General features: G+C 43.2%; 1 protein-coding gene across 2 annotated transcripts in view; it reads right to left on the bottom strand.

Annotated features, from left to right (window-relative positions):
- Positions 1-27765, bottom strand: part of Fer1l6 (fer-1 like family member 6) — a 149592-nt gene that overhangs the window by 49723 nt on the left and 72104 nt on the right. For both annotated transcript variants that reach the window (XM_076911385.1, XM_076911386.1), the window contains 7 exons: positions 25490-25580; positions 23041-23160; positions 21476-21628; positions 13907-14084; positions 9290-9414; positions 3863-3997; positions 2071-2220 (listed from right to left, as the gene is read on the bottom strand). In XM_076911385.1, the coding sequence (XP_076767500.1) occupies positions 2071-2220; positions 3863-3997; positions 9290-9414; positions 13907-14084; positions 21476-21628; positions 23041-23160; positions 25490-25580 (952 nt within the window). The remainder of the gene's footprint in view (positions 1-2070; positions 2221-3862; positions 3998-9289; positions 9415-13906; positions 14085-21475; positions 21629-23040; positions 23161-25489; positions 25581-27765) is intronic.

Raw genomic sequence — 27765 nt, 5'->3', positions numbered from 1 at the left:
TGCTAGACTGCATCCTCTTGGAGCTGAATGAAGCCAGTCCTTGAATCCCCATGACCTCACTCCTCCTTATGCAGACTCAGTTTCCTTGGCAGAGTTTACTCTTCCTCCAAAGTTGTCATTTTCTCCATTAAAAGTTCTCCCTTACGTGACTTAAGACACAGATAGGAGTCTGATAGGATGGACTTAGGAACGCATCAGTGTTGGCAATTGCAACCTCCAGTCTGCAGATGCGAAGAGAATTTGGGTTCGGATACAAGTGCATCTAACCTAAATGTCTCCTTAATAATGAACACAATTGAGCCCTCCATTTTGGTTAGAAATCTGTCTACCCAGAGTCTAAATTTGGACCCATCGTGCTGACCACATCACCGCCTTGCTATCCACTTCAGTTTCTAAAATCAATAGCTGGAACCACAGATTTTGCTTTAATATCCTATAACATAGAAATATTAATAATAATAAAATATTATGCATAGACTACTCTATACAAGATACTTTGGGTAGGCTTATTAATGTCCTACATTTCCAAACAGAGAAAACCACATTCAACCAAGTGATAAGTCTGGGATTTGTAGCCATGGGATCCAGTTCCCCCCACTTTCATGTGCATTCATGCTGTGTGTGCCTTTCAATTTCATTATCGAGTGAGTTGAGTTTTGTTTTATTTTCAATTGGGATTTCTGAAAATCGGGTTTTCCTATAAAAGGTTTTATTAATCCAGTATCAAACTTGGGTGTTCGAATCATAACCCCACCACAATGGCATTTGGAGGTTCAGCCTTAGAGAAGAATCCAGAGCCCTCATGAATGTGGTCGGTCCCTTATCATAAGACACCTAAGGAAGAATGTTACTCTCCTTCCCACATGAGGGTGCAATGAGAAGGCAGCCACTACACACCAGGAGGGCAGATCTCAGTGCCTCCTTGGACATCCAGGCTCAACTGTGAGAACATGTTTGTCATTTAAACTGCTCAGTCAGTGCATTGTGATGGCATCTTGCATGGACTAAGATGAAAGACTGGCCTGATCCCAAAGCAAAGAGCCACCAAGACCTGGTGCCTCAAAAAGCGTAGTGTCTGTGAGAGGAATCTCTGGTGAGCCCAGATGCTCCCTTCTTATTCATCCTCTTTAGGTTCTACTGGTTCTCTACTGGCCAGCTACAGTTCAGAAACTCAGTTTCCCTTCCTCTGAGAGGGTTTTTGTATACACACACACACACACACACGCACGCACATAGAAACATATACACACACATACACAGACAGAAATACATACACACAAGAACACATACATACACACAGACATACACACACATACACACAGAAACACATACACACACAGACAGAAACCCATACAAGAACACATACATACACACAAGACATACACACACATACACACACACACACAAAGAAACACATACACACACGTACAGAGACAGGAATACATATACACAGCCATACACACACACACACACACACACTCCCTCTAGGACTTCAAGGAAAGGCTAGGAGTTCTTTGACTTTGGGAAGCAATGTGATATGGTGAAAGAAGTAGAAGCTGTCAAGGCCCCACTTCAGAGCTCAGCTTAACTGTCTATCTACAAAAGGAAATGAAGTTGGCCAAGTCCTTGGTTTCCTGATTCTCTAATGGGAATGTAAGTCTCCAGAGGCTTGAGGGGATCTATGAAAGATATGAGATGCCATGGTTGTAACTTCATCCAGGCACGAGGCAACTACCCTGCAAATGTCCTATGGCTTCTTTTTCCATATCCGCCTATGGTCTCTTAGAGCTGAGGGACTCTGCTGTAGCTCAAACACTGATCACCCAACCCTGAAGGATCTTTTCCAGATCCTTCTTGATTCTGATTTGTAGTGCAATAGTTCTGGGAATAACTCGTGTTATCAAAGTTTTTAAATATCAGTTTCCAGAAGCCCTGAAGGAGACACCCACAGACACGGGATAGCAAGGGATGGATCAGGTGTTGCTTCACTAAATAGCACATCCAGGGAAGCTGCTCCTTGGGCCAAGTGGAGCAGAAAGACATCTGGTACACATGCTCTGGACCTCTTACCTGCAGCAGCTCAAACACAGCCAGGAGGTCCCCTCCAGAGAGGTTCCCACAGAAGATGGGGTGATAGGATAGCTTAGGGGGTTCATAGTCCTGGTCAGCCAGTGTCACAACTGGAGCAGCCACCGTGGCACCCAAATATTCTGGCTTTCCCTAGAGAAGAAATGAGGTTTTGATTGACATCCAACCAGCATCAAGGCAACTTTGCAAATCATTTTTACAAAGTTAGCAGCTAGCAGCATCAGCTCACTCCACAATCCCACCCGTGGCTTGGGGGAGAGAGGGCACTCTCAGGTTCCCAGTGACACACTGAGAGGATAACCTTGGGGGTTCCCTAGTCCAAGACTCCTTCTCTAGAGAGACTAATTAAAGTAACCAATCAGAGTAGACTGGGGTGGGGAGGAAAAGATAAGAAAATAACAAACATTCTAAAGGGTTTCTGTGGTTCACAGGATCGTGAGCTTCAGAGATAAGTAAACTCAAGTCCATGGTCTCAAATCTGCTTTTTTCCCTGTGTGTGTGTGTGTGTGTGTGTGTGTGTGTGTGTGTCCTAAGTCAGGTACCCAACCTTTATGAGGCTCACAAACAGGACTAAAGCTTTTTATCTGTTCATAACATCCCAAGAAATGGTGTAATCTTATGTATCATCTGTATTATGTACACAATGCCTGGTAATGGATTGCCGATGGCAATGGACTCCTTTTCAGGAGAAAACCAACTCTTGGAATGGGAAGCTTGTTCATAGGAAGGAGAATGAAGGGTATTTACTTTATGGGTCTTCCGTCTGAAAATCTGTACTTCATGTGGAACAGGGGAAGCTACATTTCATAAATACATAATTCAGCCCCGACTTATAGCAGAGGGAGGGGATAATGCACTCACAGCCATCAAGTATGCATGAAAGAGTAGACCTAGAAGTTGTGTGTTTAAGTCCTGACTCTGCCTCTCACTAGCCATGACCTTAAGGCATCCAAACTTTCCAGATCTGTCCTCCTTTCTACAGAGCAAGAAGGGCAGGACAAGCCTTCATGCTCTCCATGGTCCTTACAACTCTTGTTGAGTCTCCTGATTCTCCTCTGACCTTGGCCCAACCCAGAGCCCACTGAGAGTGAGAAGGCTTTGGAAAATCTTCTCAAAACAACTGTTGTATGTTATAGATTCTACCTGAGGAGGTAGGGATGTGAAATAAAAGATATACATCTTTGTCATCCATTGTAGACTTCTTAGCTTAGAGAAAAATGCTTGTCTTAGTCACTTACACCCACCAGTCAGTCAGCTTTGGGGGTTACCTGAAGTTTCAGCACACGAACGTCATTGAAGGGGAAGAGATTTGGTTTATAACCAAAGAGGGCCAGGATGGACGTGGGCTTGCAGGGCCAAGCAGCAGCCAAGTCAGAGAGTTAGTTACAAGGCTGAATCAGTGAGTTGGCCATGCATTTCCCTCCAGCCGGGCAAGTGCAGCACAAGCCTCTTTCTCTTGGAGGAGTTTTATAGTAGAGGTCGTATGGGACCAGCTGGGGTTTTTTCTGTAGTTGTGGGTGGGCTTAGGTGAGCATCACATCATTATGAAAGAGGGCGTTGACAAAACTCTGCTAATGTGATTTTGATTGTGATGTAAAAGAACTCTAAATAAAGGAGGACTAGTGCATCACGGTGTGCTGAGGTCAAAACCACCTCTGGGTGTGTTCAGGGTTCTGAGCACTCAGCATCAGGACCCTATTGATGTGCAGATAAAGGCAGTCCATGCAGTAGAGATTTGGAAGGTGTAGTCAGTGTTGCCTGGAGACACACGTACCACCGCATCACTGTCGTAGAGTTCCACCACCACAAGGGGTGGGGACTCCATTAGCTCCCTCTCTTCACCATGCAGAACCAGGTCATTGAATAGAAGCATCTGGTTCCAGGTAGGAGAGAGAGTCTGGGAAATGACCTGGCAGAAAACAACAAAGGAACCGTTTAACAGTTGTTCAACAGAAACGTGAAGGGTAAGGAAAGCTCAAGGCTACTGCCTATTAAATGCAAATTCCCGGTCTCTAGAATTCATTCATAATGTTTTATTAATAGAGTACAGCTCAATGACTATTTGCATAAATAATTTGCATAAGTAATTTTAATTCACCCTGGGGCTATGATGGCATCAGTTGCTCTTTATTGAGTGATTATTGTCCACTACCTTTATAGCACTGTGCATGCACTGTCTCATCGAAACCATGAAATCTTTCTGAGTACTGTTACTTTGTGCACGTTAAAAAAAAAAAAAAAAAAAAAAAACAGGTTCACATGTCCAGTCTACAGACTATAAACAGAAATTCCATCTGGATCATCCACTTTCACCAGACAATACCACAAAATCTCTGTTTTAAAGATCTCCTCCACTGAGAATGGGGGAGGGGATCAAATACAACCAAAGTCCCTAATGTTGACTTTCAAATCTCATCTATTTTATATCGAAGTCTACAGCTTTGTGGCCATTCATTGACTACTTTGTATAGTCCAGAGTCTTTAGAACAACCCCCACCATTTGGCATGACATATTTCTTTCCGAGGAGTTGCTACGGCAGCAAGTAGTGATATTGGTAGTTGGCTGTACCCATTATACAGATGGAGAAAATAAAAATCTAGGAAGAACGATAACTTGAGACCATCAGGGTCTCACCAGAATTGGCCAATAGCTTTCTTCCCTGAACTGCTCAAGAGAAACTTTGGGAATGGGGAATGTTATTTAAATTTGAATTTCTTTTCTCTGTTTATTTAGACATTTGGAAAGAGGCCAGTTTCACAGAGCAAAAGGCTGAGTTGTTTGCAAGGTGGTTGTTTCCTGCCCCTGGGCAGACACTGCCCATCAGTGTGTGGAGCTTGTCCTGGAAAGAGCCCGTGGTCATAGCTCTCTTCCAAGCTGTGCAATCAAATGGGTTTCAGAACTGAAAGTGTTCCACAGCTGCTGGATCCTGGGGAAACTTCTGCAGCACCTCTGAACTGTCCCTTATTCACTATTGTCCACTCCAGGAGAGCGGAAGAAAAAAACTGGCCTGCGCTAACCCTCAGACTCACATAAAACTGCCAGCCTAATTCTACACCCAGTCAGCTCCAGTTACAGCATTAAACTGTTCACACTGTGGTCACGGAAGGATATCTTTATAGCTCTTCATGAAAGCCGTAAAAGTATCGTGTGGCTGCAGTTCAACTCCCTTCTTGAGTTTTTATTTTAGAATATTTCATGTCTCAGATACAATGAAGTTTTAAAATGCCTCTGGAGAAATCTACATTTTCTGACATAAAAAGAACCAAAGTTCAACCAACCGATAAACAGAAGTGACACGGTTGCAATGCAAAGTTGTGTGCTTTGAGGACACAGGCGAGCTCTCTGCAGCATGCTTGACTGACAGAGTATTGTCACAGCAGTCTGTGATCTTCACGGCATCTCCACTATAGGGGCATTTGAATCACTTCCTTCCCACATGACTGGCAGTGCCATTGAATAAGACTCCAGAGGCCAGCATTCATCCAGTCTTTATTCATTCATTCATCATGTACCTACTGTGGGCTAGACCTCTGCATAGTGGGTGCTTGACTGCCATTTGCATGAACAGATGAGAGGGAACTAACCTGTCCTCCAAGTTACCATCATATGTAAAATGTCACCTAGTCCCTTTAGAGCAGTACGTAATGACTCACTCAAACAAGCATTTGCTCGGGTACCCATGATTAGTCTTGTTTCTTAAGGGCTTCTTTAAGGAACCTCACACTGAGCCGAGTTTAAAGAATCTCAACCTGTGGGTTGCAACCACTGGAGAACACATATTTTCAATGGGCTTAGGAAACGAGACACTCCTAAGTAGCAAAATTTCAGCCATGAAGTAGTAACAAAAATACTATTATGGTTGGGAGGGGGGGTCACCACGACATGAGAAACTGTATTAAAGGGTCACAGCATTAGGAAGGTTAAGAAGCACTGGTTTAAAGCATCATTTGGAAGTTCAGGGTAAGGCTTAGCTGATACTGAACAATTAGTCAGATGTCCTGGACAAAATACAGCAGTGGGAGCAAAAAACCCTAGATTGAAACAGGTTTAATTAACTATTCTATGCACAGGTGACTTAATGTCTCCAAAGTTTAGTTTCCCTTCTTTAAATGGGCCAACACCCATTTGTCTAAGGTAAAGAATATTTATTGCCTGGCAGAAATATTGCTTGCAATTGCTTGCTGAGTAAGCCTCCCTAATTGTACTCCATCTCAGTCCATAGCATAAGTGAGCAAACATTGAGGGCTAGGGGTGTGGCTCGGGAATAGAGTACCTGTCTAGTATTTGACAAGTCTGGGGTCCAATTCCAGACACACACAATTGCGTCACACACACACACACACACACACACACACACACAAATGCCTACCCTATGACAGCCCTGGTAGACTGGGTGATCCTGTCTAGTTGCCTATGTCTTCAGGATTAAGCATCAGTCTCATTGTTGGGAACACCAGGTTTCACAATCTCTACTGTCTAAGACGCCCCCACCCTCCTTCCTCCTCCTCCTCTCCTCCCTTATCTACATCTGACTCCTCTCTTCATCAGTTCTCAAATCCTTCCTGTGTAGGAGCCTTTCCTCCTTTCCCTTTATCCTTCAAGTCCTAGTTCTCCATAGCATCTTCAATAACTGGACTCCCTCTGAAAGTAGCCCAGTACCTGAACAGGAGAGGGAAACGTGGAAGCTTTCTAACTGAAATCAAGACAGAGTGGCTAGGCAAAGGTGATCTCAGAAGTGGTGAGACCCGGGTTTCCATCTTGGACCACCGTCTCCAAGCTGTACAGTCTCTGATTCCCATTTCTTTATCTCCAGAATGAGAACACAAGAGTATGTGTCACTGAGTTACATGAAGGCTGGTAAATAATGTACAGAAAATGCTTATTGTTGTGTCTGGTGTGCGAGAGCTTTGAATAGGTGGCAGCTGTTGTTGTTATTAGCAAAACTGGGGTACTTGATTCAAAATAAGAGGCAGATCCAGGGTTCAACAGAACCTATTTCCCTTTCAGACGATTATTTGATAAACCAAGTCCATCTGTTCCTTTGAGATATGAATCTAAATTAAACCAAGATGTTGTATGGAGATGAAAACCAGCAGGATAGTTAAGTGGCTGTCCCCTGAGCTCACTCAGACTTCCCCAGGGTCACTCCAGAGGGTCTGGAATCGCATGGTTGAGGCACACAGATGGTCCTTGGGTTGACCTACTGAGTCTACTATTGTCTGGGGATGGCAGCTGCAGTAGCAGCCATTACAAGCCGTTAGGTAGAAGCTGTTTTAAGCCATTGGCATTTCATGCTTCGTGAGGGAGACGTATATGTTGCTACCATGCCTATCACAGGTGAGGAAAGGAGACCTAAAGGTAGAAGATCTTGGATTTGGATCAGGAAAACAGAATTCCACAGTTATGTATTGATTTGGTGTGTGTGTGTGTGTGTGTGTGTGTGTGTGTGTGTGTGTGTGTCAGGGGTACATGAATATGTATCTGTGTACATGTTCAAAGGTGTGTGTTTGTGTACATGTTTGTAGGGATGCATGTATGCATGTTTGTAGGAGTGCATGTGTGTGCATGTTTGTAGGGCATACAGGTGTGTGCAGACACACATGCATGTGAAGGCTAGAAGGCAACCTCTGGTATCATTCCTATGAAGCCATCTATCTTGCTGTTTGAAACAAGCTCTTTCACTGAGACAGAAGTGATCTGGCTAATGAACTCCAGCTACCTGCTCATCTCCATCCAGATCCCCGGTGCACACCGCCAGGCCTGGCTTTTTACCTGGGGCCCTATCAATTATCTCAGATCCTCATGCTTGTGTGGCAACCTCTTTACAGACAGTGCTATCTCCTGGACCCTCTCCAGGGCCCATGTGCACAGTCACCACTGTTTGTATCCTCTCAAAAACCAGCAAAGAGGAAGGCCTTCTGCCTTCCTGCTCCCATTAGATAATGGATGAGGATGGACACACCTTTACTCCAAGGTCTCTCTGAGACAGATGAACCCATCTCTCCATGTGGCTCCTGGAGGCCTTTGCTCAGCCCTGCACATAGGCCTCAGCACAGTATAACCAGCCCATCTGCCTGAAGGACTACGTGCGTGCGTGTCTGCCTCATGCATTATGCAGGAGCAGGATCTCTCCCAACCCCCACCCTAGAGCCCACGCAGAACCAGTATTCAACAGGAACTAACTATATGGATGTGATGTTGGTTCCCTTCACACTCTCAGTCTATGTGTGGTAAATTAAAATATAATTGAATCCATCAACTGGGTCATAGAGGACTTGCTGAAAAGTGTGCCCTCTTGACATCAGCCAGTGTAATGGCAGCCACTCTTCTGTCATTTATGCACATAACTTTTCACTTCTTCACAACAGTTCCGATTTAGGAAGACAGAACTGGGGCCTAGTGAGCCATTTGTCTGGAGACATGCAGCTGTAGGGTAGCCAAACCACAGGGTGACTTGCATCTCTTTGTTTCCCACTTCTCTGCGAGGATGGATTCTATATGTTCTCACCCTTCCCCAGGCAACAATTCGAAAACAGGTAAGGCTTTGGTGACTCACTGGGAAGATCTCCTGCAGGACTTGTGCTGACTGAGAACCCCTTTCCGAGGTAGAGCTTGGTGTGTGAGACAGGGAGGAAGCAAAGGAAACAACCACCTGCCCATCTCCTGTGACACAGCACTTGTCATCAAAGGGGTGTTCTCCAGGGAAGAGGTCTCCAGCACAACATCTGGAAAAAGCACCCTAGCTGCTAAGTGCTGAGGTAGAACTTCCTGATCAGAAAACTAGACCCTTCCTCCCCAGCAGGTCCCCTAGATGTGATGATAGACTCAAGTCTCAGGAATGCTGTCTATGCTGGTTTCTCATTTCTCATTCCTTCTGTACTCTCCATGTCTGGTATCCCTGCAGGTGCCCAGGGTGCACCAGGCTCCTCAGTCTTTTCAGCCCTTGTCTTAGCTTTAAGTCCTATCCATCTGCTTTAGCACAGTGGCTCAAAGAAACCAATAGACTCCCCTGCCTGTCCTTCTTGACCCAGATTGGCTTCTGAGTCTGCAAGACTGGGAGCTGCAGAGGGAAGGGGCAGGGTGGGGTGGGGAGGGGCAGAGTGGGGAGGGGTGACCCTTATCTTTCTTTCCCAGGCTCTGCTAAGCATCAGCTATAGTAGCAGCAGCAGTGGCAGCAGGGGAAGGCTGCTCTCTGGTTACCTTTGTGGTCTGGCACTGGGACAGGAATGTGACTTTGGCAAAGGGATCTGAAAGTCCATTGCTGTCAGCTGCGATGAGGCCTCGAGCTTGGTACATGTGTGCTCTCAGCTGAAAGACATGCTGGGCTGCAGAGGAATTATAGGAAGGGCAAATGTTAATAGGCTTTTAGGAGTGGTATGTGTTTCTGTGTTTGCCAGTGACAGGTGGCTGTGTACCCCCAGACAGACAACAGTGATACCAGCCCTGCCACCTCTGTGGCCAGGTGACAGTGTGGAGACAGGATAGGTTCTAGTGTCAAGTATGTTAGAAACACCCCCCCCCCCATGAGGTTTTGCAACATTGTGTTTCTTAATTGTCACCATAGCAACCATGTGAAATATGTAATTATCTCCCCATTCATAGATGAGGAAAATGACCCCAAAAATGGATGATATAATTTCTCAAGTGTGTAGAGCCCAGATTCTTCTTCTGCATAATTCCAAAATTTGCCTTTCCCCTACTAACATGTCATAGTTTAGCAAGCAGCATGATTCCCTAGGAATGTCTTGTTTAGGAGTGTGTGTGTGTGTGTGTGTGTGTGTGTGTGTGTGTGTAGAGGTGCACATGTGTGTGAGCACACATGCATATACAGGCTCATACACCAGTGTATAAGGCTGCTTTTCAAATAGCTTTTACTTCAATAAACTCACTAGACATCGTGAATTGTCCATTCATCTCTTCTTCTAATTTGCTAGCCAATGACATTTGTTTGCCTACTATGTAGAGCTCTTCCATCTTGGTCTCTAAGTCACTATAGATAGTAAGGGAACTAAGAGAGTCCCCTATCCTTGGAAGCTCCCAGAGAAAAGGCAGGAGATGAGAGGAGAAAGCCATTAATCACAGGGATGGGAGGGTGTGAATGAATGGTTGTGAGCGGTCTAGCCAAAGGGCCTGAGAGACAAAGAGCAGGAGTGAGCCCATGCTGGATAAGATGGAACACAAAGAGAGTGAGGTCTGAAGAGGTCGGTGTTCACTGGAGAATGACAGTTCAGCTGATCACAATCATGGGACCTCAACCACCCCTGACTCTTCAAGCTCACCTCTTGTTTTCATATCCCCCCCATTCCCTTTTGCCTGTTTATCCACCCATTCCCACATCTCTGAAAGGGATGGTGTTAGTATAATCCATGTCTTTGTGTTGGCATGAAGACTTCTGTGAAGAAACCCTTGTGTACCTACTGAAATAGCTCTGCTTACTTAAACGAAGAACACAAATACTCTATGAGCGTTCCCTCACCCAACCTTCACCAATCCCCTTCAGCAACTTCTAGTCATATGCCACACACGTCCACACAGGGACTTGAACATAGACATCTGTAAAAGGCTAACTCCCCATAAGGCTGTTATAGGAGGCTAAGGGCTGAGGGCAGTGCCTGGCACTGGGAAGTTGCATAAAGATGCTAGTATGCTGTTCCTGTTGATTGTTGCAGTGTTGCCCATGGAGAAACTGGAAGTAACCTGGGAATCATCACAGCAGGATAGGAGACAAGTCAGGCAGCTCGCTTAAGCAATTAGAAAGAACATGTTGGAAGTATACATAGCAAAACAGCAGGATCTCAAGGATCTAATATATAGTGGGCAAGAGAAACGCAAAATAACATGAAATCATAACAATTTGTCCCTGTGAAGTAAGATTATACACACACAAGAGAATAGTTCATAGTCACCAAAGCACATTCAAGTACAAGGGAGCTAATTCTAGGGCAGTGGCATTGTCCTTTGAGCAGAGACCTTCAAGGTGGTAACATTTGATAGGCAAGGATACAAGCCTTAAGTGACTGTTAGCAAGGATATAAGATTAGTCAATTAAAAAATCAGTAAAGTCAGGTCATTTGGAAGAAAAACTGTTGGCTACTTTGAGTGGAAGTAAGGGTCAGAGACAGTGGAAGTCACATGACCTCAGACCTTGGAGGTGTACATGAAGATTGGAAAGTACAGTCACATGGTACTCTTGAAGAGGCGTGTGTGTGTATGTGTGTGTGTGTGTGTGTGTGTGTGTGTGTGTGTGTGTGTGTGTTTAGGAACAGATGTTCTGAGTAAGGTGTCAGGAGGATAAAATTGTAGGTCAAGCCCTCAATGGACAGAAGAGATGTTTAAGGGCTCGATCCAAGCAGATGACGGTGCCCCCTGTAGGTAAAAGTTTGAAGGGCCAGATCACCACACACCAGAGAGGGTTTAAAGTGGGGGATGGGAAAACTTTGCTGCCTTATATAGATGGTGGCAAACAATTCTGACAGACAAGGTGTGGAGGGACAGGGAAGGCAAGATATCAAAGGTAATTCCTTAGTTGACTGTTGCAAGACCTGAACATTTCTCTCTCTCTCTCTCTCTCTCTCTCTCTCTCTCTCTCTCTCTCTCTCTCTCTCTCTCTCTCTCTCTCTCTCCCCTATGCCACTGCCTGGCTTACATGAGGACCAGCATGGAGCCTAAGAATATAACAACCTTTTCAATCCCCAACCTAATTCTGCAGACAATCAGGAAGCCCAAGCTGCATACATTGCCCAATTAAGTCCATGCCAGTTCTTCCTGTGCAAGGCTCTGCAAACTCCAAGCAAGTCAGTGGAAGGAGAGAAGTGATTCTTGGGGGCTCAGTTCTAAAGCCCTCCGTGTCTCCAGAGACACCAATTAGCTCTGATGTTGACAGGCTGGGCTCTGCTGACAGGATAGTCCCTTAAAATGGCAGCAGTGAACAAAGCGGCACTCAGCAGATGTTACAGGAACACGTTGACAGGAGTCAGTGGGCAGATAGCCATGCGTTACTTCACATACTACCGAGTTCAGCAGATCTTTCAGCCCAACTTGGGATGGTCTCGTCCCTTGAGAGAGTGCCCACCGGCTGCCCTTGAAATGACTAAATCCTGAGTGAGATTTTAGAAGCTCTTCCAACTGAAGCTACGTAACAGCACATTGCACAACTCTAGGGGGTGCCATTTTCTTAGCCTACATTTTGGGTTTCTTTAGAAACCTTGAATCTTACCAAGTTCTATTCCTCAGAGTAGTCTAACCTAATTTCTCATGCAGTGGGGCCCCATCTCCTGCCCCTGTGGTTTTTAAAGCCACACCTGGATGCCCCACTTAACGCTAAGATTCCCCCTTGCTCCTCTCCACACCCCCTGCCAGGTTTTCCACCAGGCCTTCCGTATATAGATGCAAGGTAATTATTTGCTGAATGGCTCTCCTCTGGAGCATAAAATTCACCAGTCGGTGTGGAAGACAGCCAACGCCACCAATGTCAGTGCTCAGCAGAAGGTCATTAGGTACCCATGAAAACCACATGCTGCAATAGCATTCCCACACCCCGGAAAGGCCTCTTCTCTGGGTTGTTAGTAGCTGAAACAGTGAACACGTCCGGGGCTTTGCGTCTGTGTAGATGTTTCTATCTAGAGAAACAGGAGCTAACTTGATGTGGGTGTTATTTGCTCAAAGATAAAAAGCTCTCAGTGGTTTAATGGAAGGCAGATAAGAAAGAAGTGTTTGGAATTTTTTTTTCTTTTTCTTTCTTTTTTTTTTTTTTTTTTTTTTTTTTTTTTTTTTTTTTTTTTTTTTTTTTTTTTTTTACCAACCCTTCAGCAGATGAGTGATCTCATGCAATTTCTGGGTATCTCAGAAAATGTCTTCTCCCACTCTGTGAATTGAAGAATTCCCAGGGTTGAACAAGATTGTATGTGTAACATATACAGCACCATGCTTGGCACTTTGTGCTAAGTATTTCCTCCTAAAACAACTCAGAGAGTCTGCAGTCAGACTCTGTGAGCTGAGCCACTGTATACACATCTCCAGGACCCTGTCTTTTCTCATTATGAATCTGCTTAGAATACCCTGGCAGCCAATCAACTGATACCAAAGGTTGTCATGCAACAGAGGAGATGTTGAGTGTGTCCCCAGCTTTGGCTCAACTCAAAACTCAGCTTCAGTAGAAGTGAAGGTAAAATGGCAATCTGCTTTGCCTGGATTTAGCAGCTAAGAAAAGCACAAAAGTTAAAGTGATTTGAAAACAGAGCAGAATGCAAATGTGAGGCATTAATATTCATAACGCAATTAAAATGTTACTGAAACATAACATAATGATACTGATGAAAGTAACCTTAGGAATTTAAATAATTCCATAAAACAAGCTGCCTTTCTAGAAAGAAGCAGCCACACCAGAAACCAGGCTAGAGAAACAAAAGCAACTTCCCAATACCAGTTGCACTGGATCACTGAAGGGGTATGTACAAGGTTCAAATCTCAATGCTATATATAAAGGAAAAAATAATCACCTTAATTTTATGAGACATACCACACAAGAACTTTCTGATTAAAATGCAAACTCACTCTTGAAGAAATCCACATTGGTTTTTTTTTTTTTTTTTCTCTCTCTCTTCACAGAAATGCAGATAAAAGTCCAGTTGTTATACTTCTAAATGGGACATCACTTCCCATTTGGAAGAGAGTACACTTGGCAATTGTACCAAAGAAGGTAAAGGAGTTGGTCCCAACCAAAACACGAATGCATGAATACTGTCCCCACCTCTGTTTACACAGAAGCCCATCAGAGAGAGATGTCTCCTGCCTGCCTTTGCTCTGTGGGCACCATACCTTGGTATAGCAGGGCTGATGGTGGCTGGTGACTGCCCGATGATTTGGAGGGCATTTCTGCTTCATAGCCCACTGGCAAGTTGTCCAAGATGGCATTAGAGTATTTAGTGGAGCCCAGCCACAGATATACGTCAACTTTTGCCTGTACAGTCCAGCCGGCTGGCCGTTTCCCAGGAAGCTGGGAGAGAGGACAAGGAAAGTTCTTTTATCACCAAAAGGTAAGCATGGACCCTGGTCTGAGAAAATCCATCCTTCCTGGATATATATCTCGAGGTTTGTACAGAGGGCCATCTCCCCAGGGCTCTGTCTACATCACAAAATTGAAAGAAATGATCCCAGTTGTCACATTGCATAACTCCTGAGGACAACCTCAGTCTGGAGGCTTAAACATGAACTCTGATAACCACTGCCAGGTCCTGGATCACGTAGGCCTAACAGATGCATGCGCTCATTGTCTTTTCACAGATGAGGATGGTGTCTGTGCTTCCTTAGTCTTTAGCTCTCACACCCATGACTGGAGCCAAGGATTGCTGATTCCAACTGTGGACCATTGGCTCTGAGCCTACGGCTTGCCTCTTCTTCAAGTTCTTCGGTTTGCCTTGCCTTCCTAGAATCTTAGACACTGGGGTTGCAGCCTGAACTTGTGACCCTTCACTTTATTCAGGATTGATTGCCCTGCTCTCCTAACCTGAGCTCTGTGTGAGGGAAAGTCCTGCTGTTCTCCCAGGCCCTTTTGTCTGGCAGACATTGTCAGATCCTTCATCCTCCTCAGGCAGTGTGGCTTTAAGCTTCCTAAGCTCTCTGCTTCCTCTCCATATGGTGGCCTCACATGTAATATGGTATGTGTGTGTGTGTGTGCAAATGTATTTGTGGGAGTTATATACAGGATATCCAATATGTGACCACAAAAGGGGTCTTGGCCCACAGGTTGAGAACCTCTGCCTGGGATTTTCTCCTTTATCACTGGTATTAGCTACCGGTTTTTGTGTCTATAACCAAATACCTGACCAGAAACAACTTGAGAGGGAGAGTTCATTCAGCTTCACAATTTGAAGCCACACAGTCTGCCACAGCTAGCTGGGATGGCATGGTGGAGCCTGTCCACAGTCGGGAAGAAGAGAGATGGATGTTTCTGCTTAACCCACACTTCACCCCTTTTCCCTCTGTGGGATTCCAGCTCATGGAATGGTGAAGCACATATTCAGAGTCTTACCCTCTCTCCCTCAACTTAATCCTGTGTAAACATTCTCACAGTCAGCCCAAAGGTGTATCCCACTAATCCGTTAGATGTTTACTAACCTAATCAAGTCGATAATAAAAATTACCCATCCATCACTTGAGTGAGTGCACAAGGATAAAAATTGATGTATTGAACATGCTTTTTTTTTTTGTTTCCTAGTCACTGGGTTTTGGGATCTTTCTGTCCCCACCTAGGCCTAGTACCAGCCCTGCCTGTATTCAGGGCTTCTGACAAGAGCCGATGACACTTAAGACATGGCTACTTCTCTAGATTCTATTGACTCTTCCAAGTGTCTCTTCTGGCAGGTTTTAGAATTGCCTCTTAATAACTCTTTCTCTACACTGAGCTCTTTCTGTGAAAGATCAGAAAGCCCTATCACCACAAGCTAGAACTGTTCAGACAGCTTCCCAAGTACCCACGGAGAGGCTCTGACTTCAAATTGAGCACAGCTGTTTGCCTTTGTAGCTTGCTCTGATGGCTCCAAAAGCAGATTCGGAGCAATTCAGTCAGACGACCACTGCATGTGCCGCTGGGCTTTGGCCAGTGGACTAAAGCTTCAGATGCGGAGGCTCAGTCAGGTCCTCCAAGTGCTCAGCTCTGGACACTGGCACTCACTCAAGTGATGAATAGGTAATTTTTATTATCAACTTGATTGGGTTAGTAAACATCTAATGGATTAGTGGGATACACCTTTGGGCTGACTGTGAGAATGTTTACACAGTATTAAGTGGAGGGAGAGAGGGTAAGACACACTCTGAATGTGTGCTTCACCATCTCATGAGCTGGAATCCCACAGAGGGAAAAGGGGTGAAGTGTGGGTTAAGCAGAAACATCCATCTTTCTTCTTCCCGACTGTGGACAGGCTCCACCATGCCATCCCAGCTAGCTGTGGCAGACTGTGTGGCTTCAAATTGTGAAGCTGAATGAACTCTCTCTCTCAAGTTGTTTCTGGTCAGGTATTTGGTTATAGACACAAAAACCTGTAGCTAATACCAGTGATAAAGGAGAAAATCCCAGGCAGAGGTTCTCAACCTGTGGGCCAAGACCCCTTTTGTGGTCACAAGACCCTTTTTTGTGGTTTATATACAGGTTGGATATCCTGTATATAAGATATTGACATTACAATTCATAACAGCAGCAAAATTACAATAATGAAGTAGCAAAATAATCTTACTGTTGGGGGTCAGCACAACATGTGGAACTATATCAAAGGGTCACAGCCTTAGGCAGGTTGAGAATCACTGGTCAAGGGAAGGGAAGGAACATCCCTTGTTCAAATGCACAGCTTGCTGTATTCAGCTTCTGTTTCTCCTTCTGCACATATGGTATCAAGTATTAAGTGGGAAATTTTAGAAATAAGTCATTGATGGGGTTTATTATAGGATAGCTATTGTCATAAACCTCTAATTTGTCAATTAAACTTTATTATAGGTATGTGTTTACAGGGAAAATACCATGTATACTGCAATTGCAATTGAACGCTAGGCCCCAGCAGGGTGTCTTGGAACACACCCCCAGTGGGTAGAAGGGCACTACTACACTTAGCTGAGTACCTTACTCAGTACACTAAGAGTAAGACCAACCAAGAGCACCCCAGAAGGAGGAAGGAACACAACAGAGATGTAGTAGTGGAAGCTCGTATTTAGTGAGTATTTATGCTGTGCTAACAATGGTGCAGAGAACTTTCTGACCAGAAGAGCTCACATCAGTGACATGGGGCCCCTGAGGCTCAAGGATTACGCACTTGATTGGTATGCAGAGGAGTCGGGATTTAATCTTTAGAAAGAAGGGTGCAGTTATGTATTAAGCTAAAATAAATAAATAATAAATAAAACAAAACCATTTATTTTGAATCAGGGCTTTGCAACCTGTAATTAAAAAAATTATAATAAGAGAAATAATCTCCCTTCATCATTTCCCTGATGATTCAAAAACTTGTTCAAGCAAATAAACATTTATCGAGAAGGCCGAGGATCTAATCTGGTGCTTGTTTGTATATTGTTTGATTCATACCTGGAAGGCCATGGGTTTGATTGACAGCATGGAATAAAAGATAGGGTGGGAGGAAGACAGGGAGGAGGAGAGGAATTGGAGGAAAGAGAGCAGGGATGAGTCTGGGTCAGCCTAGGGTTATTTTGTTGTGGTGACAGCATGTCTTCTGCTATTTGTAGCCATCCCGGGACGTCAGTTCACAAAGGCAAGAGTTTTTGTCTAGTGCATCACAGTGATGTTTCCAAGGCTTTAAAAAAGCACTTGGTGCCAGAAGAATGCTGCAAATATTTGTTTAATAAATATTGGTGAGTCCCCAAAATAAAGATGTTTGGCACTCGTTGAGAACTGACACTGGTCTAGGCCCTGGCCTAGTCCTTCTTCCTGTATGATGCACTGAGCCACTCTTTTGTTCAGTCTCATAATAGTTCTGCAAGCCTTCCAATAAGTATATTTCAGAAATAAAGAAGAGTTTCAGGGAAATAAATGTGTCGTTATCTAATGTCCCAGAGAAAGAAAGGATCAGAGCCAGTGCATACTCAGCTCTGAGCAGAGGCCCACTCTGCTCCTCACAATCGCTGTGTGTGTGTGTGTGTGTGTGTGTGTGTGCACCTACATAGAGCAAGGATTCTAGTTCCATGTGGATTTTTACTCTGCAGTTCCAGGGTGGAATGTGAGCGTCTACATCTTTCAGTTGGTGCTAAGCCTACAGACCTTAATTTTAGGTATTTAAATTGTATGGCTCAGAACATATCATGTTATATCCCACCCTTAAACTTTGAAAAACAACAGAAAACATCATTTCTTCTACTGATAGTAAAGAAACTATGAGTATGTACGTGTGTGTGTAAATGTGTGTTTGTGAGTCTTCATGTTTGCATATGTGTACATGTGTGTATGTGTGTGAGTGTGTTTGTGAATGAGTGTGCGTGCATGTGTGTGTGTGAACTTATAGTGAAAACCAAAACTCAACTCAAATCCTGCAAAAGTATTCCACAAGATCGCTGCTACATTCTTTTTTTTATATTTTATTTACATTTCAGATGCCATTCCCTTTCCCCATTTCCCCTCCCTAGAAAACCCCTATCCCATGCCCCCTTTTCCTTTTTGCTTTTATACATTTTTAAAAAAATGTTAATCAAAGGCTTTATAAGTTTGGTAATGCTCAATCAGAAGTGTAACCCACTACCCAACCTAGATATATAAACTATCTTTGACTAGTGCTACATTCTTAAAGTACATAACATAGGAATTTTCCTAATAAGCATTCCAAATCAAAATTGCTCTCACACATCCAGGTTTGATTTATTCAACCCTTTAAGACTAGAATGGAGAACAGATAAAAAAACAAAACAAAACAAAAAAATAAACAGCCAAGAATGGAGAGGTATATAAACAGTCTGACAGCCAATATCAAATCCTGCAGGAGATGCAATGCTCAAGTCTTAGACTTCCCTATGCCTCATCTACCTCCTTCTCCTAAAATGGACCCAACAGATAGAAGGTCCATTAGAGTCCCTGTTAGACTTTGGAAATCAAATGTCCTTCTTGGACTTTTAAGCACCTGTTTCTCAGCCAGTGGCACTGTTTGGGGGAGGCTGAGGAGCCTTCAGGTCTGTAGCCTAACTAACAGAAGGGTCTTTAAAGATGAACTCTCTTGTTTTGGCCCGTCATCTCTGCTTCCTGGTCTGTACACACGAGAAGCCTCTTGGACAAGCTCTTGTCACAGACACAGGCTAGTCATTATTTCTTCCCCTACCTCACCATGAAGATCCGTGTCCCCTCACTTGTGAGTCAAAATAAATCCTTCCTGCCCTGAGATGCTTTGGCAAGGTGTTCTCACACAGCGACAGGGAGAGTGACTAATTCAATTGTACAATAAACTAACAAATCTGACTTTCAAAAATGTGGATGCTTCTTGACTGTGGATCTTCTAGCTGTCATCTTCTGACCCGTGGGCCCTGTGAAAGTTGATGACTTTCCAGTGTGACAACCACAACCTCCTACAGGTCTTTGAATGTTTAGGAGATGCTTACCCAGCAGACAGTTGTGCCATGGAATTTCTGGCTTAGAGATTCTAGAGATTTACAGTCTGCGATTTTTATTTTCACTTCTGAATGCTCCACTAGGAACGAGTCACGAAACTGGGCCTTCTCCTACAGTCTTGGCTTTTTTTTTTTTTTTTTTTCTTCCAGACTTACTATTTCAGGAAGGAGCAGGGAAGCGGGGCGAGAATAAAAGGAAGTGGTGGGTGAGAGGGAGTTGAAATGGGAGTTGACAATCAAAACAAGAACGGAAATGGTTTTGCTGAATCATTCTTTCTAGGTGCTTGCTCCCCGCATGGTGACTGAATTCAAGGAGATTTAGCGGTCATCCATAGCAATCATAGTGGCAACAGGAAAATGCACATAAAGAAAGCCATAAACACACTGATAGAGAAAACACACAGGCTGGAAACCTGTGGGAAAGCATTTCTCCTATCTAGCGGTACCTATCCCCTGGCTTGATTTGACAGCTCCTCTTTGTTCTAATGTTGTACGGTGCCAGGATACACCACAGTATTTAGCAGAGAGTAACTTCGTACCACTTTCTAGTATTCTTAGCTCAGGCCCTTTGGAAATGATTGCTATTTTTAAGACAAACCTTTCTTGCTCCTGTAGCACTCTTTGAATGGGGAAGGTGAGAGAAAGTCTCTGATATTCGGGATGGATGACTTGGGTACAAATATATATATAATATATATAATATATAATATATTATATATATTGACTTTTTTCACTTGTGGTTTCATAGGAGCAGATTTTAAAAATTCTTTTACGGACAGGACAGAAAGAAATAAGCAAAGCCACTGTGTTAGTTCCTTCTCTCGCCGATGTGCCAAATTCTCAACAAAGGCAACTTCAAGAAAGGAGTTATTTTGGCTCCTTGTTTAAGGGAGGCTACAGTCAGCCATGGGTGGGGTGTGTGGAGGAGGGAGGGTGAAGTGGCTGTCCATCAGGTCCACAAGAAGACGTCAGAGACAGATGAATGCAGGTGCTCACCTCTTTCCCTGTCCTTCCTCCTTTTTACTCTGAGACCCCAGCCCATGGGATGATGTCACTCACTCTCAGGGTGGGGCTTCCCACATTGGTTAAGCACATTTCTAGAAGCACCTCATGGATAGACCCCGACTGTGCCTCAAGGTCAATTCTAAATCCAGTCAGATTAAGCACCACAGCTACAAACAACTGATGAACTCTGAAAGGGATAACTAAGTCCTCTGAGGTGCTGGACGCCCAGTGTCTTAAACACTGGTGTTTACTGACCGATGACTCTGCATGAGGCACAAGCATGCGTTCTTTGCTTGAGGTTACTCACTTAATCCTCTCAGGCATGTCCATGTTGTGGGTGAAAAATAGAATAAACATTCTTCAAATGCATGAAAAATGTTAAGCAGTCTCTCCAATAGATCACACAGCGGTAAATATTTGCCTGGAACTCTGGTATGGATTGAATTATGTTCCTCCCAGATTCATCTGTTCTAGATCTTAATCTTCGGTCATCAGAGTGCTACCTTATTTGGAAGTGGGGTCACTGCAGATGTGGTTAGTCAAATGACTGTACTGAAATAGGATGGTCCCTAAGTTTCGTATGACTGATGCCTTTATCAAAAGGATGCTTTCTTCTCCCTCCCCTCTTCCTCCCTTTCTGCCTTCCATTCTTTCCTTTCTTCCTTTTCCTTCATTTGTTCTTTTTCTTTTCAGCATCGTGGGTTGACCCTAGGGCCTTGCATGTGTTAGGTAAACTCACTACCACTGATCTACATTCTTTGTTTTTGTTTTCTTTTGGGGGGGGGAGGGATTCATTATCTCACTAAGTTGTTCAAACTTCCTTTGTGGCCCAGGCTGGTCTTGAGATGTTTCAGATTCCCAAGTATTTGTGATTGAAGGTCTTTACAAGTAGAGCAGGCTTAAATTTTTCAAACAAACATACTAACTGTAAGGATGAATGGAGTTTCTCTAACAATATATTAACTCCTGTGAAAGATGCCTCGGGAAAATTGTACAAGAGAAAATGACAGGAGGAACCAATAGGGACAATTTCCAGTCTCACTAATAATCAAAGGAGCAAAAATCTGAGCTAGCGGGTCAGTCATTAAATTGAAAGAGAAATCTACATGTGTCTGAAGACATCATAATTAGAAAGCTAGAAACTACTCAATTGGAATTTAGATCAAGAAGCCTGGGGTCCTCTGTTTTTGAAAACACTGGAAAAAATTCCAGACATGGACACATTGCTAGACATTCTAAGCCACTCGGGATAAAAAGAAATTGGTCTTCTTTGGTCTCAGGCAGACTTACCTTGAGAAAGTGGGTTTTGATCTTCCCACAGTGCTTGCCCATCTGCTCTTCGATGGGGGAGTAAAGCAGGTCTTTGGCAGAAATTCGGGCATATGCCACTCTCTTGTTGTTACTGAGCAACCAAATGAAGACGTCTGGGATGGTGTGCTGCGGCTGGGTGTGGAAGGATATGATCGCATAGGTTGGAATCTAATGGATGTACTTCTCGAGCTTACCTATCCCAAAAGAACCCTTCTTCTGCATCAAACCACGTAGGTGGTCAATCATCTGTACAAATAAGCCAGTGAGGTGCCACTTCCTTAAGAAGACAGTATCTCAGTCGTGAGGTCGGAATACATGGGTTTGCTTGAGCCTGCTGGACTTGTGTTGGGGAATCTTTGGTGGCCTGCTTTTCATGACCTACCAAATGAATGCTTTTCTATAGATTTCTGTTGGTTCTTTTCTAATGTAGATATTGACTTAGATTTAAAGCTTTAGATTGCTTCAGAACCATGTAACATTCCAGAAAGTTCAGATGAAAGATTAAAAAAAAAAGTGCACTAAGGTCTTTGAATTATTTCCCAGCCACTTTTAGGAAAGAGAAAACACGTCTAGAGGAGCCTGTACCTAAAATCTAGTTGCCAAACAGCTGACTTCCATTTCAGCCACTTTGGAACAACTCTACTAAACTTTATAGAAATTAAAAAATTGAACTATTCAATATGGAAATGCAGGTTTCCATATCAAGTGTTTCATTATTTTGTGTTTGACATGTACACTTCTGAACCAATATAACTACCACAATAGGAGACATAGCACTTTTATCAGGAAGTAGATGTTCTGTCTTGCTCTCTCTCCTCTCACATATGTATTACGTATTTGATTCTGAAAAGGAGCATCCATCCCTTCTATCTGGTGTGAAATCACAGGCAAAGGATAGTCTTCCAGACACGGGGCTTATTAGTTACAGACAGGAAGCCCCAATGCCTGCCTCAAACCTTCCATATTCATAATGAAATCCTCATGTCTACTGCTTAACATTACCTGTCTCACTACTTAACATACTGCCAGGGAACAAATACTATGCAAAAGAATCACCACGTTCAAGAGCCAATGGCGCAGGAAAGCCACGTGCCTTTCTCCAACACCATCCCCCACAAGCCCCATGTAGAAAGTCTGTCCACGTCTGTAGGATTCAAGAAAGAATCAGTATTTGACAGAAGTGGATATGATGCCTTTTAAAGATCATACTAGAAGACACCGTAAAACCTTTCTTACAACTATCCTTAAAATAGATACTGTTTGATCTTTACTGAACGTGAGTTTAAATTCTCTTATGCTTGAAAACCCCTTGAGGGTCCCAGCATCAACATGCTTGCTTGGACTTTTCTTGTGTTAGGGGACATGCTTTTCATTCTGCTGAACAGTCTGACTTTATGAGAAATCAACACAGCAATCTATATTGGGCTTAATTTTAAAATTTTCTCCCTCCATCACCAAGCAAAGGCTCACTTTGCTCATCTCGCCCTCTCTGGGAAGCTTTCTCCCTTATCTTCCCAATGAGCTTTGCCTGCAGCACTGATTACCTCATCCACAAGAAAGCGGATTTTCTCCACAAAGTTCTGAGCTTCACGGATCATCTCATCAAGAGATAATTTTTTCTTCTGTGGTTGAATAATCCCTTCAGCCTCGTTGGCCATTGACTTCTAAAAAAAGGACAAGAGTTATGGTGTAGATCTTTCCAGAAGTCTGGGCAACAGACACTGCCCTGTGCTGGAGTGTCCTGAAGGTGTTTGCAAGCCTAACACCAAGCACTACACTCTGAACTGGCTTTGGCTTTGACATCGTGCACATTGACCATTGAATAGAAATGACATAAGAGTTCAATCCACTCATCTCACTCTCTCTGGGTAGCTTTCTTCCTCATATTCCCAATGAACTTTGTAGAGTTGATTACAAAGTTCCTCATCTGTAAGAAATCTACCACAGTGAAGACAGTAGACATCATCTCTGCTTTGATAGATAGAAGAAGATGTAGAGACCTAGATAAGTGTAGAACTGTGTCCAGGCCACATGATTATGAGACAGTAGCTGAACTAAGCTCCCCGGTGCTTAATAAGAACTCTAATGATGACAGCTAAGCTGTGTTGAGTTATTACTCTATGCTATTCAATATTCTTTTATCACTCCTCTTAGTGACCTTCTGAGGTGGGTACCAAGATTTCCATTTTCAGGTGAAAAATAAAAAGCCACACAGCTCCTGGGCCTCATCTCCAGATCAGTCCAGAATACATGACCCTTCCTCATCCTAGAACTATGAAGGATGCTTCCAGCCCAAAGTATCATCTGAGAAACATCTGAGTTAAATGCCAAACACAATTATTTTATAGCCCGGGCACGGTGGTACAGCTCTGTAACTCCAGCTCCCGAGAGGGAAGTGAAAATGAGGAAACAGTAGTTCAAGGTCATCCTCAATTACATAAAGCAAGTTTGAGCTCAGCCTGGGCTACATGAGAGCATGTCAAAAAAGGAAGAGAGAAGGGCTGGGGAGGAGGGACAAGGAGGAGGAGAGCATGGGGAGGGACAGAGGAAGGGAGGAAAAAAGCAAATACTTATTTTTATTCATTCATTCCACCTATACTTATGGGATTTGTTTTTTTTTTTTTTTCTTTAACAAAATCAGTCTTTACAATGCCTTCTAAGGCCCTGAGAGCTCACTGTGCTTCTCTCTCTGTCTCATGGCCTTCTCTCCTCTCCCACTGTGCCCCAGACTCATGGCTCCTCAAGAGATCCTGGGGCATGCCAAGGTTGGTCTACCCTAAAGCTGTAACTAACGGACCTTCTTATTGTTCAAATGTTCTTCTTATCCTCCATGGGGCTTCAGTTTAAACATTGCCATGGTATTATATGTTATCAAATATTTTTTTTCTGTTTTCTGTGGCTTTGGCAAGTTCCTCTTCATAGCCATAACCTAAGATTATTTTTATGTCTGTGTTGTTTGCCTGCCTGCATTCTGTCTTCTCCACTACAAGGGGGCTCCTGTCTTGTCTTTATCTTGAACAATCAATGTTGTCAGAGATTCTGTCGCACAACAGTGACATACAGGTCCTCCTAGACACACAAAGGGAATGAAGAAGCCAAGCCACTTATGGGTTCCTGAGGGACAAACACTAAGAACCTCCAGCTTTATGTTTCTAGCACGTTGTCCATGCCTAGCACACAAGAAGCCTTCTGGTAATGCTGACTGAAAGAGTAAATACCTGCTGTCTGCCGGATACTGAGACTACAGCTGCACATGACGCTTCCTTTGACAGTTTCATGAAATGAAAGTAATATATACAAATAAATGTATAAAGCATCATGAGATCGGAAAGGGGTGAAGCCGGGCTTCCTGGAGTGTCTCCATCTGACCTGACCTACATATATGGAATACATCAGTCAGTAAGAAAACAACTGACAGGCTAGAGGAGAGGAGAAATGTTAGTTCTTTTAGCTTCTCGTTTGTGGGACAGATGTCAAGGTGAAAGAATCTAGCAGCCTAGCCTTAAAAAGAAAATGTGTACGTGTGTGTTTTGCCTGCATGTTATCTATGTGCCATGTGAAATGTGGGCTGAGGCCAGAAGAGGGCAGCAGATCTTCTGGATCTGGAGTTAGAGACAGTTGTGAGCTTCCCTGTGCTAAGAATTAAACCCAGGTCCTCTGGAAGAGCATCGATTTTTCCCAAATGCACAGCAATTTCTCTAGCCCATGTTTCAGCAAAATACAAATTTCAGAAGAGATAAACAAGGGTGGGAGACTCCATGTGAATAAGACATTGAACCCCTGGGCTTGCAGACCACCCTTGTGAATCTCCAATAGATGGGTTCCCTTCCTACACAACATACATCCTTTCCCACTGCTGTTTCTACCTCACAGAAAAATATGTTCTTTAAACCTTGTCCTTGTCTGCCCTACGACCTATGTGTCATTCGTAAGGTTTATTTTTAAAGCACATGCTTTAGCTGTGTTCAAAATATAAATAGGTTTTTCACATACCAGCTCTTGCCAACAGAGCGTGAGTCGTTTCTTATCTAATGCAGTTTGGTTCATCGACTTCGGCTTCTTTTCTGCTTCAGAGATAAAGGCTCTGAAATAGAATATTCATTTTGTAGCTTACTTAGTGAAAATCCATTTGTGTGATTCCAGAGATTTGGGGGGAAAAATCTACTCTCCATGGAAAGCTGATAGATCCACAGAACCCAGGTTTTTAAATTTAGGTTTAAACATGGTGTGCTAACATTTCTAATAGGAAAAAAGGAAAAGATTGGAAGTGATACCCAAACACTGTGTTAGTTTGAGATTTATGAATTTTACTTCATATATACCCATTGCAACTGCTATCAAAATTCATGACAAATTTGCATGAAATAATACAGTCTAACATATTTAAGCCACACCAAGACTTTTCTGAAATGTTACATGTAAAGCAGATATTTTAGAATTGAGACTGAGATGTGTCCCTACCTTCTTGGAGAATGACGTTTCTGGAGGTAAAATTCCAAATGTGTTTTAAAAGGAAAATAATAACGACTATGAATACAATTCAAGAAGAAATGTAAATGAACATATTGTCTTTACTGATGATTTAAATGATATTAAAATCAGTGCAACTTCACTTATAAAAGTAGCATTACCCAAAATTAGTGGTGGTAAGGAGAGTATAGAATAATATGTGTTGCTATAAGTAGCTGCTTATTTTTTTATGAACTACTTGATAGAACCTGTGAACATTTTAACATGTGCATAATTTGATTTACAAAATACACTAGAATTCTTGTCCTTTGGAAATAGTGGAATGATTTTTTTTTAAGAATATATTTATAAAGTATTCGCCATGGTGATAGAATAAGTGGAACAATGAACTGTTGTTAAAGATAAATTAAATGTATTATGATATATCTACGTGTGAAATTGCCTGTGATATATTACTGAGTGTAGGGACAGCCGGCTGAACAAATATCTGCTGTCGCTGGGATGAAGCAGTGTGTTTTATGAGTGTGTGTATGTGATGATGTGTGTCTTCAAAGGCAGAGAAAAAAACAGTCCAGGAGGAAAAATTAACCTCTTTTCTCTGAAAGTAGGAATGTACAGAAAGTTGAAATTATGTCTTTTAATGTCATATCCATAATGGAACTGTGGAATCTGAAATACAGATATACATATTATACAATAATCATGTGGTCCTTCTGTGGTAAAACAATCACAAAGGAAACTTACAAAGGGGAATCTAGGATGAGAGAGACCCCAAACCCAGGCTCTGCCTGGGGCCTATTGGAAACCCTGCTACACTCTCTCTGGGGATCCTATTAAAACTACATTTCCTGTTCCTTTTTATAAAGAATAAGATGGTCGTATTTTGAGTTGGGAATACTCTTGTGGCTTCCCTATGTTTACGAAAAGTACAGGAAATCCCATCCCACTCTCTGGGATGGATCGGCCCAAGTAGACATGTTAGCTGCTTAGAGTCTCTCTTATCACACAGAGGCTAATGAAAATATATTTTTTTTCTGCATCAGAATTGGGGTGAGTGATACGGTGTTTGCCTTCATTCATCCCTATCTCACAGACCCAGCCTAACCTCTGGCTGTGGGCAGCTTGGTCACCTCTAAATGATGAATGGCTTGTCCTTGCTGTGGAGGCGGTCTCAGAAGACCAACTGCTTAACAAAGGAAGGCTCAGGAGGCAAGAATTCCAGTCTGACCTGGAATTCTCCAGCCTGCTTTCTCAGACCCACAGATCCCGACTATAAAACTACCATTGACTGAAAACTTGAAGAAAACGAGGGACAGTTAATTATCACCCTCAAGTCCTCCCAGGATATGGAAGAGTGATTGAGCTATTACTTGCTTGCCAATACTTTCCAACATGAGCTATGAGGTTATGAAGCTTTTAAAAGGTGTTTCAAGGGAATTAAACTGGCGCTCTGCTCACAGCAGGACTCATGCTTAATATCGCTTTTTACTGAAAAAAATGTAAGTGGATAAAGATAGCAGAAGCGACACATTTATTTCTTTGCTTACATGTATGTGTATATAAATATATAAAGATAGATATATATACATGAATATACATACATGTAGCAGAATACTGGGTACTTCTACTGTCCCATCTACCATTTGTCCTGTTACAGAATCCCCTTGCTGTTAATGTGGGTGGCACTAGTGACTTGGTGTTAACGCTATGATGATCTTTTTCCTGTTCCATGTGATTCTGAGCAGTGGGCCTGTCTTGTTTTGGCTTTTCCCCCTTGGCTTCTGTTTCAGTTGTCTGAG

Source organism: Arvicanthis niloticus, chromosome 13 (genome assembly GCF_011762505.2).
Source record: "Arvicanthis niloticus isolate mArvNil1 chromosome 13, mArvNil1.pat.X, whole genome shotgun sequence".
NCBI lineage: Eukaryota > Metazoa > Chordata > Mammalia > Rodentia > Muridae > Arvicanthis > Arvicanthis niloticus.
Note: the sequence above shows the minus strand (reverse complement) of the source record. Positions and strands in the feature narration are given on the sequence as shown.